The following is a 21,680-nucleotide window of genomic DNA, read 5'->3' on the forward strand; positions in this document are numbered from 1 at the left end:
AAATGGTTATACACGTTGGTATTTCTCAGTAACAGCAATAAAGACAAATAATTATTTCTTCGTATGTTCATTATAATAATCAAGAATATTGACTAAAAGAAGAAATGAAAAATACTAACAAAAAACTACATACTGCAATATTGTATCAAAAGCAAAACTAAGAGCTTCCGTTTTCAGTGAAATGAAATAGATTAGGACATGCACCTCACTGGATGCCCCCAGGAGAACTGGGGAAATGCCTGGATTAAGTAAAGAAATGCCGAAATTAAAGCTATAATAAAGGGTTTCTCATGATCTTTGGTAAAATGGATTCAAATGAAACAGAGAATAAGGCCAGTAAATCAAAGCTTTAGGGGGGAATGCCTGTAGGTATGTATGTCTGTGTGTGAATACCTGTCAAATCATTGTTCCTCTTAAATTAGAGAAAAAAAAATAAAAATATTGTTTTAAAGAAGCTACCCCTTATTTTAATTACACTTATGAACGTCAGAGTCTGGCTCTTCAAGTTTTCCAGAAGGGTATCCACACTCAAGCCCTTATTCTTACAACTAGGTATTTCATGGCGCATCTTAGGATTCATCCCCAGGGTGCTGTGGACACACTAACAAAGTGATACTCTAAGGAGCTAAGCAGGATAGAAAAAAATAACTCAAGGAATCCACTGCCCTGTCCCACAGGTATCTCTTTGATACCCAGCTTATTTAGCCTTCATAAAAGCCCACAGTAACTTGAAGGTTCAACTGTTCACGGGAAAAGCAAAACTGAGTTTTCAGACGTGGTCCCTCCCTGGGGTCAGCTGCCTCTGGGGCACTCACAGAGCGGAGACTGCGGTGGAGATGGCCACCAGTACAAGATGATGCACAGTTACAGCATGTTCAAAGCCTCATCCTGCCAAAACGCTCATGATACCCAGCATCATCTAAAACCCCTTTGCCTTGAAAGGGAAAGTAGACAGTTAATCAGGTGTAGAGTGTCCAACAGATCCAGTTTGCTGGATCTCCACCATCTCAATATTTTAGTCTAACCAATAGGCTCAAGGCAAAGGACAAATAAAGCAAACAACACAGAGCATTCGTCAAAATCTTACAAATAAAACAGGTTCCTCTGTTGCTTACAAAGTTTTTGTGGGAAACAAAGTGCTGTCGACAAATGTTACTCAAAATTTAAACAGCAAATATTGTTCAATGAGTATTTCTTGGGAACATACTACTTGCTGGGCCCTGTTCTCCCTATTTGGAATTCATTTGAGAAGGGAATTATCTGTAAAGAATATATCTCTTAGCTCCTAGGCCCATGTTTCCCACCCCCCCCTCCCCAAGAGTCAGGGTTTAGATACTAGCAAAGATAATTTATGGTAGCCTTTCAAAATACTGTCTTTCAATGGCACCTGTAGATCCATCAAACAGTGATGGGATAAACACAATAAAAATTTGAATAGCTTAACTATTTTATAGTAGAAAGCTGTGCTGTCAGTCCTCTGGAATACATGACTATTCTTGGTATGAGAGGGGGTAAAAGGGATTTTAGAGGTGAACTTCTATCATTATATTTTCTCATTCTCTTTCTGTATGGTTCGTAAACTGTTGGTTTTCCTTCTGTCTTCTTTCAGAACATAGCTAAGGTGGAGAAGAACACGATAGTGTGAGGCTTGATGCAGACTGACATGTTACACATTAAATATTTCATTCGATTTGTGCCTCAGATCTCTAACACTTCCAAACCTTTTGTTGTTGTTCTTAAGCATAGCGCATTTTCAAAATTTGATTATACTTTTGGTAAAATTTACTGAATCTCAAAACTTGTCTTCAAGTTTTAATGAGCTATAAAACCATCTATGCATTAACTACAATTGCCCCCAAAGCATGTCCTCGCCATCTGAAAACGATTTTGCTTCCCTCTAGCTATGTATCAGGATTTTTTATGACATGTACCAATTCTACTGTTTTGTTTATGTGCTTGCTCTGTGGAACATGAGAATATATTAGAAGTACTGAAGTTCCACACAGTGCTGCTCATTTATTTTTCTACAAAGCTGAATTCCAATATTTAAACTTACTTTGTTAATTTGGTGAGCCTGGATCCCTTCTAGTTGACTAGTGATCTTTCCCTCCTTAGGGGTCTTCAGGAGTCAGGAATCCAATTTAACCTATGGGGGTCTATTTAACTTCTTTTAGACAAAATTCATTTTTCCTATGTTGCTTATTATGAGACTAGTCATCACATGATGCTTCAAGGACTGGGGATGAAAAGAGATGTTTACAGGTCTTTCTGCTGTTTTTGTATTCATGCCATTCTGACAAGATTAATACCACTAATTTGCATGACATTACTTTCATTAACAGATATTAGTTCAGTCTGAATCTAAACACCACATGGATAGAAACTCAGATTCAATTCTATTTAAGATAATTAAAGTTCTCTCCACATTCATAGTTGGAGTAGACATACATACCATCTGTTCTGGCTAAAGATGGACTCTGGACACTGGCTAAAATGCCTACGATTAAAAATTGTCCTTAGAATTCATCCCTCTGGATGTTTCTTCACATAATGGGGGGGGGGAGAGCTGGAAACAGAACTATTGTTCATGTTATGCATTTTTGAATGGTTCATGATGATGATGATGATCATGATGATGGTGATATGTGCTTGAGAAAAAGAGAGAGAGAAAGACTTTTTCTCAAACGTATAGAAGTTGAAGAACATTCCATTATTGTAGAGCATAAGAGTTGCTGACAGAAGCTCTAATAACAAATAGAAGGGTTGGAACTGACTGACTAACCTATCCTAAACTTCTCCAGGAAAATCTGAAGACTGTTATTGTACATATTAAACTTATTGAAGCAAAACTCATCAAGATGGTCAAAGATAGAATTCCACTGATTAGAGGTATAATCACCAAGAGTCACCCTGCATAATTGATGGTTTCAGGACATGACCAAGCACACACTTGGCATAATTCAAAGATGCTCACTTGAAAACAACACACACACACCCTCTGTTACGCTAGTCATCCAAGAATTACACACCAAATCTTTAATTAGCCCATCGGATCTTAGCGTTTCTAGATCACTTGTATTATTCTGACACAATTTAAAATATAAATTCCTAACTGTAACTTCTTTTATTAGTGATGATGGCATTGTGGTTTGACTTATCACTTCAAGATGCACATTGCAACATATTCAGATACAATGATGTGATATCAGAGATGTGCTTCAAACAACAGGGGAGAGAAGGGTGAGAGGAGACAAAGTTGAACCGAGAATGCTGGTGAGTTGATAACTGAGTAATGACTTCACGGCGGTTCATGTTACTACTCTCTCTGTTTGTGTATACATTTGAAATTTTCTGTATTAACAAATACAGATTCTTAGATCCCATCCTGGACATCCTGAATCCAAGTTCCCTAAGGTGGAAGCCTTGAAGGCCTAGGTCAGCTTTGGTGGTTGGCCATGCATGTTAACAAACTCATCACATGAGTCCTACGATCCAGGTAAAATGCTAATTGCGCTCAGAATATGAGTCTTCTGTCATTCCTTTGTACAAAATAAACTAACTCAAGTATTTCTTTAGGGACCAACATAAACACAGTCTACTGTCTCCGAATGATTTCCTCGGGAACAGATTCAGATGGATTTGTACGTAGATGATTTATAGGGGAATAAACCTGTAAGGGAGTGGATGGAGGAAGCCATATTGACAAGAGGTAGGAGTTGAAACATATTACCATCCAGGCAAATACGACAAACCAGAGATCTCAAGGGAATACTTTCCAAAGGGTTCACGCATTCGGGCCAGATGACTGGGTATCTGCACCTTGCCCAGTCTCACTGACAAGGCACTGGACGAGGTGATCCAGGAATGGGGCACGAGATTGGGTGGAGCGGCTCTCTTTGAACAAAGACAATTCCTCCAGAGGAACTCAGCATTTTCCACAGCATTTGTGGCCCTGGTGAAGGGGCAGTGGGGAAGGGGGATTTCAGTAGTTCCGTCCTGAAGAGGACACCCAGGGGATGCTCCATGGTAATCTGATGTATCTAAAAGGACTGAATATTTTCACGGGAATTTTTTTTTCCTGATCTTTCTTCATTTTTTCTTATATACCCTTTTAACTCAACACAGGAATGCTGCAATGGCCAGTATACTAACCACATTGTGGTTTTGGTGGTCTTTTTAGCGCCCAAAGTATTACTCTTCAGCTAAAATATAAAAACGATGTCTTTGAATGTCCTCATATATCAATGCAACACACTGCTTGTCTTAGCAATAGGACTACCTTTAACTGCTCAGATGGTGACAACTGGCAGTTTGACCTTACAAGTAATTATTTTTGTGGTTTGTTTCAAGATGATATTTACTGGTTCAGATACATGATTCCTGATTCCTGCTTCTCCACTTCCATGAAGTGTGGTACTGTGTTACTTCAAGACTGCCAACACCAGGTCTGTAACTTGTGTGGGATCCTTCGCTATTAAGTATGGTTGTCTCCAGAGGAAATGCAGCATGTATCAAGCACGGATGATGTGTACTTCCATTGTATTACTTTAGAGTCTTAGTTTTAATGATTCCTGTGTGGTGATCAGATAGTTTATATAACACACCTAACATTTAGTAGGCATTTAGCTGGTTGGCTCTTACTGGAACCTCAGGCCACAATTTGGGACACTATTAAAAACTTATTCCACTTAAAAAAAAAAAACAAACAAGCAAATTAAACGTTTCCACCCTGTTTAAATGTAACCAACTTCCATAGAAGTAATAAGAAAAAAAAGAAAAAGACACCTTGAATGATGAATTTGTGTTATCTTCTATGTAGTGTTTCCATGGCGAGCGTCAAGGCTTCAGACAGAAGCTGCTTTAAGAAACAATACAACCCATGGGGCGCCTGGGTGGCTCAGTAGGTTAAGCATCCGACTTCGGCTCAGGTCATGATCTCGCGGTCCATGGGTTTGGGCCCCGCGTCGGGCTCTGTGCTGACAGCTCAGAGCCTGGAGCCCGTTTCGGATTCTGTGTCTCCCTCTCTCTGACCCTCCCCCATTCATGCTCTGTCTCTCTCTGTCTCAAAAATAAATAAACGTTAAAAAAAAGAAAAAAAAAAAAAGAAACAATACAACCCTTGACTCAGAGTTGCGTCCACCAACCAGCAGGTGCACAGTGTGGCATCTGGGCAACTACCACTCAGAGCCCTTCTTCTGGGGAACTCACTGCTATTCCTCCAATATGAGTCCCTCTCTATGTTTTCTTGACCCAAAGAAAATCACCTCTATATGTGTCTACACCACACACACACACACACACACACACACACACACACACACACAGCCTTTTTCTGTTCTAGAAGGTTTCCCTAAAAACCATTAATAACATTGTTTCTAAGGGAAACTTTCCCACGTTCCAAACAAATAACTTTAAACCAATGTTGGAAGCACAATTATCTTGAAGGCAGATAATTCCCTTTGTTCTCTTTTGTCCCTAATAAGTATGTGTGCCTAAATTCCTCTGCAGATTTCTTCACATAGTAATAATGCATTTCTCTTTCCTAGTGAAAACAACGAGAACTCAAAATGTAGAGTATCACAGCTGAAAGTCACATCACACACGCTTTATACAACTAAGCATAATTTATCACACACGCTTTATACAACTAAGCATAATTTATAAGGGCACAATGTGAGTTATCAATCTGGTACGTACTCTCTTTAAACAATATGTGGTATAAAATTGCTTCCAAACACAGAAAATATTTATAACTTAAGTGTACCAACCGAAAAGTTCCTTATTTATGACACTTCATATCAAAGCAACCAGACTGAGAAATAAGCATTCCGAGTAGGAAATAATGTTTAAAATAACTCTTGAACACAATGCACGCATGCCATGCTGATGAATGCAAACACTTTTATATGACCCTCAAATCAAATTAAAGAGACACTTCTTGGCAGAGACATACTTAAATCATTCCACATTTCCTCCTTTTTCTCTCATGTGAAAATGTCACCTTAAGAATAATTTTTTCAGGAATGAGCGGAGTTTTTTTGGTTTTTTTTTTTATTCCAAGTATCTTCAGATAAGTTGTCTGCCAAGATTTTACTGATAGGGGATTTCAAGTTCTTTGGGCATTTATTAAAAGTCTTTGACATTATCAGTGAAAATGTCTGCAGTACCTATAATAATTATTCTTTCATTATCTTGACATTCAGTGTTTGTTTTCAATTTCATTAAGATGAAAACAGCTATCCTGTGTATTATTTACTAACCTGGACCGCTGTCTCACCTTAAATCACCAACATTGCCACAAAACAGCTGCGAGCTTCAACAAACTCTCACTGAAAACCCAACAGAGCTCTTATGAATTTTATTCACCTTTCTCTAACAACGGGAAACACACAAACCCCTCCTATTAATCCATATGAATGTGCTATTTAGAGAAAATCCATAGTGGGAAGGGATGTCAGGAAAGGTCCCTTTGAGGACATGCTGCTTTGGCTGCAAGCTGGATTTGATGGATGAGAATGTGCCAAGCACTGGAGGGTCTGAGAGAAGTGTTTTATAATGGCGTGAACAGCAAAGGCTGGACGGGAGAGGAAACTCAGAAGTCCCAAGGAACAGGATAAGAGAGCCTGCAGAACGACAAATAGCTGGGGGTTAAATCACGGGTGGCCTCGGAAGCCATATTCCGCCACTGGGATTGTATTCCCACCAGAATAAGAAGCCACGGGAGTATTTGAAGCACAAAGGTGACTTGAGCTGATTGATGCTTTTCAACGACTGCCCTGTCAGGTGAAGGATGGGCTGGAGGAGGCAGAAGTGGGAGGGGGAATGGGAGGTGGCAATGGCCTCTAGGAGATGTCCTCCGAAGGTCGTGAAGGCACCATGATCTAATGCCACCTGGGGAGGAAATAAATCAGGGGGGGGTGCCTATGGTCCATTTATTTCCCTTTTTTGAGTACCTCTGTGGACAATGTTGGTAAATAAATTGCAAATCAGAGGGATTACTGGCAGGCTGCCTACAAATCAAACTGCTTTAGGGCTTTTGCAGCAGAGAAATAATATGCTTCCAGAAAAAGTTCTACCAAGAAGCCAGCTCCACATACTTGAGATTTCTATTTTTATTTTTTTAAATGTTTATTTATTTATTTTAGGGGAGCGAGCAAGCGAGAGAATGAATGAATGAATATGCATGGGGGAGAAGCGGAGAAAGAAAGAGACTGAATCCTAAGTAGGTTCTGCTCTCAGCTTAGAGCCTGATGCGGGGGTCAAACTCAAGAACCGTAAGATCATGACCTGAGCCAAAATCAAGAATCAGATGCTCAATAGACTGAGCCACCCAGGTGTCCCTTGAGGTATCTAAAGAAATAAAGCCATATGCGAACACTCTTATAGGCTGCATTTATCACTTTTCCTGGTATTATTTACTTAATTATTTTGTGGTGACCTGGGTTGAACTGCCTGTTTTATTACTGTCTTATGGCCACATATACACCTCAAGACAGTTAAAACTATTGAAATGCATGATCATGTCCTTCATTATTCATTTTTATCAAGAGGAAGTAAACAACGGGATATGTGACATAAAGTTGATTTTGCTCGTAAGAAAACATATCAGATATAAATATATTTGTTACAGAATAACTTTTTTAAAAAGCAGGCTCCGTGCCCAGCGTGGAGCCCAACGCAGGGCTTGAACTGACGACCATGAGATCAAGATCTGAGCTGAGATCAAGAGTCTGATACTTAACCAACAACTGAGTCACTCAGATGCCTTGGAGAATAACTTTTATGTAGGTGTTTTTTAAACTTTTTTTTTCAAGTAATACTGTACATAAAATTCCAAACATAAAACAGATAAATAAATTTAGATGCATTCGCATAAAGACATAGTAAGCAGCTATTATTTTTCTGCAGTTATTTCTAAAGTAAGATATATCTTCAAGAAAATGAAAATTTCAATTTACTCCAAAAAGTAAATATTTGCTGAGTATCCTACATTTGAGGCACTGTTCCAGGAGTCTGGGATAAGAGAGCAAAGAGGATAGGTAAGATCCTGTTCATGGTGTATGCAGACTTCCAAGTAACCAGACAGACACTAATCCACGAAGCAAATAAATGTACAAAACATTTCCACACAGCACACGGATCTGCAGAAAATAAAACGAGGTCATATATTACCAAATCCATGGAAAGGCAAGATAACTTTGCACTGTGTGGTCCTGGAGGGCTTCTCTGAGGAGGTAACATTTGAGCTGAAACCAAATAACTAAAAGACCAAACACAGGAAAATATCAGCAGAGAAGAGTCCAGAAAGAGGCAGAGGAGGGTCCATGCCCTCACCTGAAAGAGTGTGACATGATAAAGGACAGAGAGAGGGCCAGGAGGCAGGGGGAAGAGAGGTCAGTGTCCATGTATTTGAGCTGCTGTAACAGAGTATGTACCACAGACTAGATGGCTCATAAAAAGGCACTTCTCACGAATCTGGAGGCCGGGGGCCCAAGAACAAGGCATCTGCCTGGTCAGTGTCTGGTGAGGGCCCAATTCCTGGTCCACAGATGGCCACCTTCTCCCTGTGTCCTCCATCCTGAGTGGAAGGAGTGGTCTCTTGTATAAGGGGACTCCTCACATCCATGGGGGCTCTGCCCTCTTGACCCAGGCACCTCCCAAAAGCCCCACCTCTGACTGCCATCACATTGGTGATTAGGTTCCCTCCTGTGAATTCTGGGGACACGAGCATTTAGTCTACACAGTCAGTCACAAAGGACTGGCAGGCCACATAAAGTTTTATCAGAAGACACTTAGATACAATCATTTAATGAGAGGCTATCATCGTGTCGAGGCAGGCTCAAAGTGACATGCTCTGATGTCTTTATTCCGAATAGATTTTAGGCAGACCTGACGGCCAAGTGCAGTAGGGCTCTAGGCAAGAATTTGTGATGGCTTGATTACATATTTACCCTACATTTATTTGGGCTTTCAGCTACTCAGGATCTATTACTCCTTTCTTAAGAATATCTGTCTCAGAGAAACTACCTTTGCCCATTAGACAGTTTCATCAGGGACTCTGTATTAGGGTTGCCCAGAGAAACAGAACAGAATGGGATTTTGAGTACATGATTCACTCTCTCTCGCTCTCTCTCCCTCTCTCTCTCTCTCGATGATACAGGCACATATGTCTACCTATTTATGTATCTATTTACAGAGAGGGAGATTGGCAGAGATTCATTTTAAGGAATGGGCTCATGCCACAACTGTGGAAGCTGAGAAGTCAAAAATCTGCTGGGCATGTCAGGAGGGTGAAGATCCAGGGAACAGACATTACAGTTTGAGTCCAAAGACAATCTGCTGGAAAAATTCCCTCTTCTTTGGGGAAAGTCAATCTATTATCTTAAGGCCTTCAACTGATTGGATGAGGCCCACCTGTATTATACAGGATAACCTATTTTACTCAGAATTTACTGATTTAAATGTTAATCTGATGTAAAAAAAATACCTTCTAAGTAACACCCAGACATGTTTCAACAAATATCTGGGTCCCATAGCCTAGCCAAGTTAACATAAAGAAGTAACCATCACAGGATCTATCCCTTCTAGACAAAGAGCAAGCATGTCGTTCAAGCTAGGTCAAGCAGGTGCTGTGCACCTGAGTAGGGGTCACAGAAGTACATCCTGTCCCCTAGTCACACCCAGACCATATGACCCTGCCCCTCTGCCCTAACACATAGTCATGTCTTGTGCTTTCCAATCTCCATTATGAATCCCTTTAATCAAGTCATTAGTCGATTCTTGGAGGCCCCAGAAAACATCCAACACTTCGCTTTTACCTGGGCCAGAGTAATCTGTTTTGCTTGGGGTGGGGGGGGGAAACAACCCACAAACTCTAATTGCCTCAAGCAGGGTCCAGATATTTGAAAAGACATGAATCAGATTACTGATGGTCATTCTGGAGATCGGACCTCGAGGATGAAGGGGTTCCAACGTTTAATGTGGATAATTACAAAAAATTTTTTCCTCGTAATTTACAATGAACAACCAATCCTTTTTAAATTAAAATAATGAAACAATATCTAAATGAGGAAGTGGAATGAAAGCACAATTCTGAATACTGTATGCAGTGCAATTCCTATCTTTAATAGCAGTAGAAGCCCCAGAGGCAAGTCTGTAGAACTGAAGGTTTTTGTGGGACAATTTGAAAAACTTTATTGAAATCCATTGTTTTTGTGTTTACAAAAAAAAAGAAAGACAGAACAGGGTCCTTGTTTCCCAGAAGCACGTTTACAATTTGATCCATTGATATATTTTTGGCTCACAGTATTACCTTGTGGCATTTTGCATCAGCTGCTGCCTCTTCCCAAAGCAATAATGTATTGCATAATTAATTCGGCACAAGTGGTGACTGTGCCAAATCAGTTTATTTAAAATAAAAACCAAAAACAACTCTACTCTTCTTCTCAATAAAGGTACTGAATTATTTTTAAAGGACCATACTGAATTAATTATGAATAGCACAGTTGGAACATACACAAATCAATTTTTAAAGCTGGAATTTCAATTAAAAATAGTTAGACATTTAACAACTAGTGTGAATTAGCTACTTCCTCCCATGAGTCTCTGAGTAAAGACCCATCCAGGTGAAGGAACTCCAGGGGCAATGATAACAGTATCAATAGCCAGTATTACCAAATGTGCACTGTTTGCTAGGAACAAGTTAAGTGGACTGTACAAGTCTTCCTTTACAGCCCTCGTGACATACCACATATTGGATTTTCTTCTCCCCGTTTTAGAGAGGACAAACTCAAATTGAACTTTAGAGACCTCAAGGAACATTTGCAACATCACCTGAGGTTCAAGCTGGACTTCAAGTTCTCCCAAACTGCCCTACATTGTGACAGTGAACACCCGTGTGGAACTTCCCATCATAAAGTTCCAGAATAGACATTCACAAAGTTATAGACATCAAGTCCAAGTTGAAGGACGCTGTCTATTGTCTTTATATCAACAGATATAATAGGAAACACATCTCTGATGTTAAAGTGGTATTTGGAAAAAAAAGTATCTGAACAAGTTGTTCATCAAGACTAGTCAGACTTCTACTTTACTACTGAGAAGAATAGTGACTTTTTCCCTGTAACTGGTATTCACAAACTCAGTTCCTCCTATTGTTTTTCATTCTTTAATTGTTCCAAACATTGGAAAATATCTTCACGCTGTCTTATAAGTGGAGATACAGTAATAGTTGAGGCTATTCAATGTAAATTTTGGCCAGTGATGGAAAGAGCAAAGGATTCCTTTGCTCACATCCAATTTCAGACACCACCTTCAGAAGAATCACCACGATACTATGTCTTACTCTACACGATATTTGCTAAACTCTAGCTTTTGTTGGTTCATTTGTCCGGTGTTTAACTCGTGTTTCCCCACCTTCAATCTTGAACTTCTTCCCTCCTCTGTGGGCCTGGGTGTGACTACTGGCAAAAGGAAACAATGGTCGGTGATGCAGTAGGTTCAGTCTAGATGTGTGAATTATCGCTTTCCCCTTCAACCTACTCGACAATTTGACAATGTTCGCATTGGAAGGGTATCGGTGCTTTGGCAGGTGCCAATTGTTTCTTTCTTAATCCACCAGCGGGCTGCCTTAACAAGAGCCCCATAGAACACATTTTGAAAATATGTTGCCTAAAGACTGAGAGAAGATAAAATTTAATATTTGGAACATTACTGAAAGGAAAAGGCGGCATTTTTACGAACGTCTGGGGACAACAATTATAAACTGGAACTCTGGACGACAGCGGGGAAATCTGCATACTTTATCTAGAGTACCTGTTAGACCCCTATTTGGAGATGATGCTTGACTAGATAATGACCAAGTAGGGCAGTGCTTACCATTCTATTTGCATTTGGAAGCACTGCAAGTGTATTAAAAACTTATATGTTACCATGACTAATATTTGGGTAATATATACGTATAATAAATGATCATGCATCCTAGTTATATATCATCTACATATATAGAAGATACATACATGTTCTTTACATGTACCTATTTGTGATAAAAACACGCATTGTGAGTGAGAAGGGAGGAGCCATGCTTGATCGTATTGTTATACCCAGTACCCTAGTGCATGGAATGTATTTCTTGAAATTTTAACTCATGGTTTAATACAATTCAATATTTACTGAACATTTACTACATGAAGCGGATACATGACACAGTAGGGGATAACGAAAAATAGAAAACTGAAGAGCACACCGTCTAGGGAGAGGAACAGACAAACGACTAAGTGTGGCACTTCCAACAGGAATACATGGGGACATGGAAAAACTTAAATCTGCGAGCCCATCAGTTTGGATGAACTGAGATGAACCTTGAACAACAAACACAAGCTTAGTACAGGGAACTAAGTGAAGAGAAGGGAGGGTGGTTGTCAGAGAAGTTCAGGTGTAGATGCAAAGCTCCATGCACTAGATAGGTTGTACTATGCATGTTATAAGAGATGAGACTGGAAATAGACATAAAATTACTTTTAGTGACATGTGGAGAGCTTTGGAGCTTATCTGGTATATGATGGGAATATTGAAGCTTTTTATTTTAAACAGTGAAAGATCATATTGGAATGTATTTCAAAAACATAACTGCCTTCAGTGAGATGATGATCGAGGGTCCAGAGTTGAGAGTAGGTCTTTAAATGAGTATTTTGGCAGTGGAAGCAGGCATCACACATATGTGAGCAACATCTCAGATATAGCACCAAACGTTTCTTTGTAAACTGCTGGAGTTTGGGATAGGGGTCATTGAAATCAAGGTCCAAATCCATGATGTCTTCAAGGGTAACAGGATGTGACCCAAGAGAGGGATGCATGCATTAGAAAAGATAAGGAGGCATCTGTGAAAAATACAGGTAGAAAATATCAAGAAAGAGTGAGAAATGTAAGCTTGGAGGTCTAGGAAGAGTTCAAGTCAGAAAACATTCTGATCATCCCTATTTGGAGAAAAATAGAACCCACTGGTATCGGTTTGATGAATCCTAATGAAAATTATAGTGAAAAAAATTTTGTTTCGAAGGACAGAAATCTGGAAAATCCCTAAGATTTAAGAATAAGCAAAGAAAAAATAATAAATTAAACAAATAAGTAAATGAAAATTCAAGGAGAGACATCTAATTGGGGGGTAGAGGGGGCAAGCCATCAAAGACATAGGAGGAAAAACTCGGGACCATCAAAGACATTGGAGAAGAAACCCAGGACCATCAAAGACATAGGAGAAGAAACCCAGGACCATCAAAGACACAGGAGGAGAAACCCAGGACCATCAAAGACATAGGAGGAGAAACCCAGGGCCATCAAAGACATAGGAGGAGAAACCCAGGACCATCAAAGACATAGGAGGAGAAACCCAGGGCCATCAAAGACATAGGAGAAGAAACCCAGGGCCATCAAAGACATAGGAGGAGAAACCCAGGACCATCAAAGACATAGGAGGAGAAACCCAGGGCCATCAAAGACATAGGAGAAGAAACCCAGGGCAGAACAACCAGTAGTTTCATAAAAGGTGAAAAGGGGAAGTTCCTGGATTGTAACAAGCACGAGTCTGGAGGAAATTATAAGTGTTGTATAATTTCCTGAAGATGGCCACCACTCCTGTAATACTGGGAAAGCTTCCCTGGAAGGGGAGAGCGCTATGAAATCAGGACAGGAGCTGCTCTGGACAGTTAGGTGAACACCAGCGTTCGCTAAGACAGATCACAGTGGTGCAGGTGCTCGAGGCCACATATTCCCGCCACCCAACCCAACAGGGACGGGAAAAACTCATTCAAGCACGGCTCCTAGCTACCAGATGATCACGCCTGGCCAGTCACTAGAGCTGAAACACAGGACACTACGCGGCATAGTAAATAAACAGTAAATTAAAAAAAAGTGTAATGAATTGATTACATCTAGTATTCACATAGATAATATGTCAATATTACCATATTAATACTACAGTGCTTCTCTCTGGGGACAAGTTACCCAGCAAAATACCAACCAGTCAACCAAACAGTATGTTAACCCTTCAATTCAGAAAGGAAATAAAAACCAAAACAAAACTGTGTACGGATCCACTGTATCTTTGCACTTCAACAGAAAGTAAGGAAAATAGAGCTGGGGATTCTATACTCTCCAAATTCTACAGAATTGTTCTGTAACACTAAGAAACTTCAACTAGATAGGCAGAATAACAACTCAATAGAGTCATAAAGTGAGAATAAGGGCGCCTGGGTAGCTCAGTTGTTTAACTGACAGACTTTGGTTTTGGCTCAGGTTATGATCTCATGATTTGTGAGTTCAAGCCCCACATTGTGCTCTGCGCTGACAGTGCTGAACCTGCTTGGGATTTTCTCTCTCCTCTCTCTCTTTCTGCCCCTTCCCCACTTACACACACACACACACACACACACACACACACACACTCTCTCTCTCTCTCTCTCTCTCTCTCTCAATAAATACATAGACTTTAAAAAAAAGTGAGAACAAATTTACACAATACTGGAAAGTTTTCATCTCCTCCCTGTTGTCATCTCCTCAATTAGCACAGAGTTGAGTATATATTAGGGACCACTAGATATTCATCAAATTAATAAATGAATGACTATTAGCACAGGGCTGCAAATTGCATTAGTGCCCAGAGACATCAGGTATATATATTTACATATTCAATATAATATTAAGTTTGATGTTAGTGAAGACACTAACTTTTACTGAAGACAGTTTTCTGTTAAAGAAAAACATATGAAATATTTATTAAATAAGTTTATATTTAAACATGATTATTTGCATTTCACTGAACAGTAGACTTTTATTATATCCTGGTTCATGAGTTAAACACTGTGCCAGACCATGTTGTAAAGTTTTTCTGAGCTGATAAATTCTGCATGCACTGTGGCAGAGCTAAGAATGGCTTTTCAAGTCAAGAATACCAGTGAGGTAATTGGTGGAAAATTTCACATCAACGCAGAAGGTGAACAGGTGTCAAAGCTTTCAAAATTTGAAGAATTTGTTGAGAAAAGGATCAGCAAGTATATAATTACAGTCATCATGTCTTGTTTAGTTGATATAAATGGTTAGTTCTCTTGCTCTAAATAGCAAGATTTTATTTATTGAAATTGCCAGAAAATTTAGCCAAATATGTAAAGGGAAGTTTTTAAAAAGGAGTAAAAAAATAAAAAGACAGACATAAAGACAGCAATGTGAATGTGCAACTCAAAACCTAGCTTCAGCTCTTAACCCTAGTGAAGCAGAGGGGACCCCAAGCGGCAGGTGGAACAGCACAAGAAACCCGGATGGTGGCTCCATGGCAGATCTTACTTTCCAGCCGTCATCACGACAAGATTTCCTTCCCCAGATGTTCTTACAATGTTTCTTCCGCCCTCCTCCCTTCGGGAGCTGGTACATACTGTTAGTCCCTGAAAGTGGCACAGGTTTAATGACACAGAGGGGTCAGTGCAAATTAGGAGTCCAGTTCATGAAAGTTCTGCCCAATTCCCCTGGGAAGCCCCTTCTTAGAACCCAGTGCCTTGCTGTGAGGGAGCCCAAACAGCCCACGAGGGCCCCGTGTGGAGGCGGAATGAAGCCTCCAGCTCACAGCCCCAGCTGAGCTCCGGCCAACAGTCAGAGTCGACTTGCTAAGTTAAGCATTCTGAAAGTGGTACCCAGGCCTCAGGCAAGGTGTCCCAGTTGATGGAGCACAGATGGGATGGTCCCTCAAGTCTGGCAAAACTGCAGCTTTCATGAGCAAATTTAAAAATTGTAATGTGAAGACATGCGAATTTTGGTGGTAGTTTCATGCAGTGATTGATAATCAGATCAAGCGCCTAATTTTGCAAGTAAATATGTTTAATTTTCCTATGTGGCAATAAAAATATGCCCCTCATTAAACAAATATTTGCCCTAACTACTGAAATTTGTAAAATTAAAATTCTCCATTTCACAGAATGTTAAACAATGGGTCAATCTGTTAAAAAGGATGATGAAGCATAAAGCTTGATCATTCTGGATTTTATAGCATAGTATTTAATTCAAGATACATGACTTTAAAAGAAAACAGCTTTTCGGGTGCCTGGGTGGCTCAGACGGTTAAGCGTCCCACTTCAGCTCAAGTCATGATCTCGCAGTCCGTGATTTCGAGCCCTGCATCAGGCTCTGTGCTGACAGCTCAGAGCCTGGAACCTGCTTCAGATTCTGTGTCTTCCTCTCTCTCTGCCCCTACCAGGCTCTCAAAAAGAAAACATTAAATTTTTTTGAAAAAAAAAACAAGAAGACAGTTTTTACTTATTAGTTGTAAGACCATGAAAGTTATGTAAACCCTTTATCTCAGACATCTCATGTACCAAGTGACCATAATAGTGGTAGCTACCCACCAGGATTTCAGTTAATATTCCCGTAGAGTTTAGCACAGTTCACGACAATCTGAACAATCTCTATAACCGCTAGTCACTATTATAATTTATTTTTATTCCCCCAAATCTAGAGCATGGCCTTGTCCCTACCGTGAAACTGCATAGGAATGACAGAGATGCTTAGTCTGCTATCTGGAAGAGACAGGAAGGGTGCTCAGAGGTGCTTTATAAAACCAATGCCCTCTGCTTCCCAAACACCAACAATACATCAAATACTGTTAAACAGTCATCATGCTGAGCCACCAATTTTAGTCACTGTGTCTCTATGCCCCTTCTCTTGTGACCTCATTGGTATGATAGCTACATAAATCAACTCAAAGATAAATTAATACTGAAAATATTTTCCTCATAATTTCAATTAAGCTTTCAAAAAATAATGTTCACTCTCATTAATAGCCTTCTTGCTGGTATAGTCAACAAAATCACACCATGACATATAACCTTAGGTCATCTACAACTATTTGTCCCGACAAGTTCTACATTAGCCTTTTTGTCTTTGAAATTACTCCATTTAGCTGAAAATTTACATTATTTTCTTCATGAAATGCACATCACAACATTTCTCCCCCCCCCCCCCAGCTTCTTTGCTTCACACAAGCCAACTGGACCACTAGTTACTTATGCTGGAAGACACAGGAGTAAATCTCAACCATTTTAGATCTTCTAGATCTCAAAGTAAGGCTCAGAGATGCAACATTGGATAATGATCCTTAGAAGCGCACAGAATGCAACATGATTTACACTCAGGAGAAGGAATTTCTTTTTATTCTTTCAAAATCTCAAAAACAGAGAGGATTCCCCAAACCACAGTTCTTATGTGTTTGAGAGGAAAAAAAAAACAACACCTCAAATACCTCCCAACAAAGTCTGACATCCTGAGACACATTCCAACACAGAAAAAGCTGAATGTTTAACAGAAGAACAGCAAAGACATTAGTCAAGAAAAGATACTAATCTCCTAGGAATTTGGCTCCTTTTAAGGAGAATTATTATTATTATTTTTTTATTTTTAAGGGAGAAATTGATATTTTAGTGTAAGTAGGATATATATTTGCCTTATAACTTTTATTCTTAGGTATAAATATTTATTACCCAGGCCCAAGGTGTGAATACCAAGCTGACAGCAACTTACAGCTCTATTAGAATATTAAAAAAATAGATGTAGAATCAAGTGTAGAAGATAAGTATTCATGCCTTACCTTTCTGCTTCTTTAAAACACATCTTTAAGAATAGAAATGTGAATTCAGAATTCATTAGCTTCCACCTCCAAAGAGCCAAGCACAATCTCCAATAAGATTTTACAACTCTTAAGAGGCTGAAAAGTACTCTATTGACCTGTATGTCTTCTGACTTAGGAGTTATAAATTTAAGGAAATACTGAAATTATTTCTTAGAGTTTCCTAGAACATGTTGGCAACTGAACTCTATTATGATCTATAGGTGGAAAGAATAAAATAAAACAATCAGTGTCAAATGGGTGGTTGCTTTGCGACACACTTTTGACTTTGTAAATGATGCCATAATGTGTGGTGACCAAACTCTGCCATACTCTCTGAAAATGGTTTTAGACATAAATACTTTCAACACCCACACCGTGCAGTTTGCTATTCTCCACTGACATGTTTGCAAAATATTTGAATGGGGTCTCATTGAGGTCAAAGAGGTGCAAGTAAAGGGGAAAGAATGGGAGTATATTTACCGGAGTTCTGAGCTCAGGTATGGCAGCTTGGTAGGTGAGCGGGCGACAGTCACGAGTGTTCGGCACAAGGACACAAGGAAGAAACATCGGACCCAAGTCATCTCCGTCCAGAATATCCACCGTGAGGGTGGTGGTGGTGGTTCGCCGCTCATTCAGATTTTGTGCCCGGTCCTGGGAGAGAGGATAACAGAGAAGAAAAACAAAAAAAACAAGATGGACTTCATGTTCCCATCAGCTTGACTAGACTGGACACAGAATTCTTCCTGATCATAGGCACCTGGCCTCTCTTAGAGCATTTACTTTAGAAAACTTGCAACTGCAATACTTTCTTAGCCCTTTGAGAGGGCAATCTTCTCCCAGCTCAAACCTCTTCCAGTTTTACAATCCAGCACCCTTATTCAAGGACCTGGGAGCTGTCCCTTTGGAAAGTAATCACTGAAGAAGACAGAGCCCCCATATCCCTGTCTCCGTGGGAGGATAGGAGCCTACCCTCCACACGAGGCTTGCGCCACATTGTGAAAATATCTCCCATCCTTAAGAAATTAAGCCATTTCACTTCTCCTTTGGGAAGACCAATTAGCAAAAACCCTTGGCTATTGATTCCTCCACCACAAGCCCAGCCTGGTGCACGCACATGCACCCACTCACTCACTCTCTCTCTCTTTTGATGATATTTCAAGCAATCTAGATACATTTTAGATGAATTTTGGTTACTTCCAAAAACAAACAACAACAAAAATGAAAACAAAAAACCCACATCCTGAACAAAAAAAAAAAAGAAAGAAAGAAGGAAGGAAAGAAAAAAAGAAAGAAACAAAGAAAGAGTAAAATGAAGGGAGAAAAAAGAGAAAAAACCCCACCAGATGTGCTATACTCTTAATGGAGAAATGCTGTTTAATGATTCACATAAGCTTTTCTATTATAAATTATTTTGAGACCAGCATTGCTTGTCTTCTGGTAGGATGATGTTGTCATTGAAATAACCTAGTTTTCCAAGCTTCCAGGTTATAACTGTCTTATTTTGTTTCTTTATTCTTTGGGATTCTAAAACCACAGCTTCTACGAAGGGTACCCTTGTAGCAATAATGGGAACTATCTATTCAATGTTCTCTTTTTTCCACTATGTTATGGAACAATGAGAACAGGGATTTTTGTTTTGTTTTGTTTTGTTTTCCCCTATTTTACCAAGACACCACTGACATATAGCACTGCATGAGTTTAAGATGCACAACATTTGACTTGCATATATGTGAAATGGTTTTACAATAGGTTTAGTTAGCATCTACCATCTCCTACATGTACAGAAAACAAAAAGAAAAAGAAAGAGAAATTCTTGTGAAGAGAATTCCTATCTCAGATCTTAACAATGCTCTATCCCTTCTTTCATCCGACTTGAGTTCAGAACACATTCTGGTCTCTTCATTATGAAACAGCCTTGACTAAGATCTTGTCTACTCACTTAAACTGGCCCAGTGTTGTTGTCATTGTTGCTTTTCTTGCTGTGACAATACGTTGTTATTAGCTATAATCCATATTTCTGAGGTCTCCCTAGTTTCTATCTAATGTCCGTTTTCTGGATCCCATCCAGGACTCCACTTATATTTTGCCATCATGTCCCCTCAGGCTCCTTTTGGTTATGAAAATTTCTCCAATTTCCCTTGTCTCTCATCTCCTTGACAATGTTGAGAACGAGTCAGGCACTTTGGAGCATATTCCTCAATGGGGACTTGATGTTTTTTTCAAGATCAGGCTGGGGTGGTACATTTTGGGGAGGAAGACCAGAAAGGTCCAGCATCATTTCATCACATTATATCAAGAGTATATTATTATTAACACGACTCATGATTTAGGCTAACCTTGATCACCTGGTTGAGCTTCTGTTCATCATGGTTCCCCATTGTAAAGTTATTCTTTCTTGTTTCCTTTTTCATTTCTTTGGGAAGAAATCACTATGTGAAGCCCATGTTAAGGAGTGGAAGTGATTTCACTAGAAATTCATATTAATTATATTTATCTAAAGAGTGTTTATCAGGAGGACACAAGGAAGACACTGGACCTGTAATCTGCAAGTCACCAGTTAGTAAATCTAAGAAAGCAGAGGACAGGTTTTCCTTCTCAAAAAAGGGATGAATACAATCAAGATTAATCACTACAAGGTTATACTAATAATTATGATTGGTTGAATGTATAGGGGATAGAGATTTTTAAGAAGTCCTTCTTTAATTGTAAATTTTCCTTGTCTGTTTATTATATTCAGTATAGTTGAAAGTACAGTAGGAGCAGCAAATGGCATATGAGATAATTTTGGTGCTCCACAAATTAGCTTTAAAACTTAACACTTTAGGGCACCTGGGCGGCTCAGTCAGTTAAGCTTCTGACTTCAGCTCAGGTCATGATCTCATGGTTCGTGGGTTTGAGCCCAGCATCTGGAGCTTGCTTCGGATTCTGTGTCTCCCTCTCTCTCTGTCCCTCCCTCACTCGTTCTTTGTTTTTCTGTCTCTCTCAAAAATAAATATTAAAAAAAAAATTAAATACTATACTGTAAATGTATGAGTTTTGAGTACATACGGAAAAAATTATTATTAAAGTACAGTTGCCACACAATGTCACATTAGTTTCAGGTGTACAACATAGTGATGCAAAGTACAATTTTATGCCATGCCCCCCACACCTGGAGCTATGATTGGTCAGCACACAACGTTATTTCAGAATCACTGTATTCCCTGTGCTGTGCCTTTCATCCCCATGAACTATTCATTCCATACCTAGAAGCCTGTATCTCCCTTTCCCCTTCACCCGTTTTGCCCTCCCACAGCCATCTCCCCTCTGGCAATCACTATTTTGTTGAAAATATTAATTTGGCATAAATTCATATATTTCTTGCAAATTTTAAAAAACACAACTGGCTCATCAAATCTGACATTTTAAAAATTATGGTTGCTTAGGATAAAGTTTTTCAAAATGCCAAATCAATCAAAGCTGATAAAAAAATATTAGATAACATTTCATGTGATATGGATGTGGAAAAATATCTGAATATCCCATAAGCACTATTTCTGCACTTAAATGCCACACAACCTTACCCCTTATATGTCATCCCCAAGTAAATGGTAGATACAGTTGAGTGTTTATCAAACTCTTTCTTTCAATCTGTCAGCAACAAATCTAACTATTCTCTACCTCTTTGGGTCATTAAGACTCCTTAAAATGGAGTACAAGTGCATAAGAGTGGGTGTATGTATGATTACCAAAATATATAATTTAGGTTTTTATGTCATATTTTACCAGCTAGACCCCAAGATCTGACCTTGACTGCCCATCTGCTTGCATTCACTGACCTTTATCTCACATTTTCCCTTGAGCTCCTCTCTCCAGCTTATCTCTTAACTCAGCATGGAAAGCATGGAAAGCAAAACCTTCCCTCAAGTGAGCAAGCGAGCGACTGTCCTGACAAGACCTCCAACCAGCCCAGATCATGTTGACCAGTTTGAGCTCAACCCCTTACTCACACCTGAGCCAATGATCCACGGTGTGACCTCTAGAAAGACTGACA

At 39.5% G+C, this 21,680-nt stretch overlaps 1 protein-coding gene across 17 annotated transcripts in view; it reads right to left on the minus strand.

Annotated features, from left to right (window-relative positions):
* Window positions 1–21,680, minus strand: part of PCDH15 (protocadherin related 15) — a 1,681,879-nt gene that overhangs the window by 439,537 nt on the left and 1,220,662 nt on the right. For all 17 annotated transcript variants that reach the window (XR_008425054.1, XR_008425055.1, XR_008425056.1 and 14 more), the window contains one exon: window positions 18,128–18,298. Coding sequence is in view for 14 of the 17 variants with exons in the window: in XM_053910276.1 (XP_053766251.1) it covers window positions 18,128–18,298 (171 nt within the window). In the remaining 3 variants the exon portion in view is untranslated. The remainder of the gene's footprint in view (window positions 1–18,127; window positions 18,299–21,680) is intronic.

The sequence above is a fragment of the Panthera pardus genome, unplaced genomic scaffold (genome assembly GCF_024362965.1).
Source record: "Panthera pardus isolate Hobbes unplaced genomic scaffold, ASM2436296v1 HiC_scaffold_22, whole genome shotgun sequence".
NCBI classification, from domain to species: domain Eukaryota; kingdom Metazoa; phylum Chordata; class Mammalia; order Carnivora; family Felidae; genus Panthera; species Panthera pardus.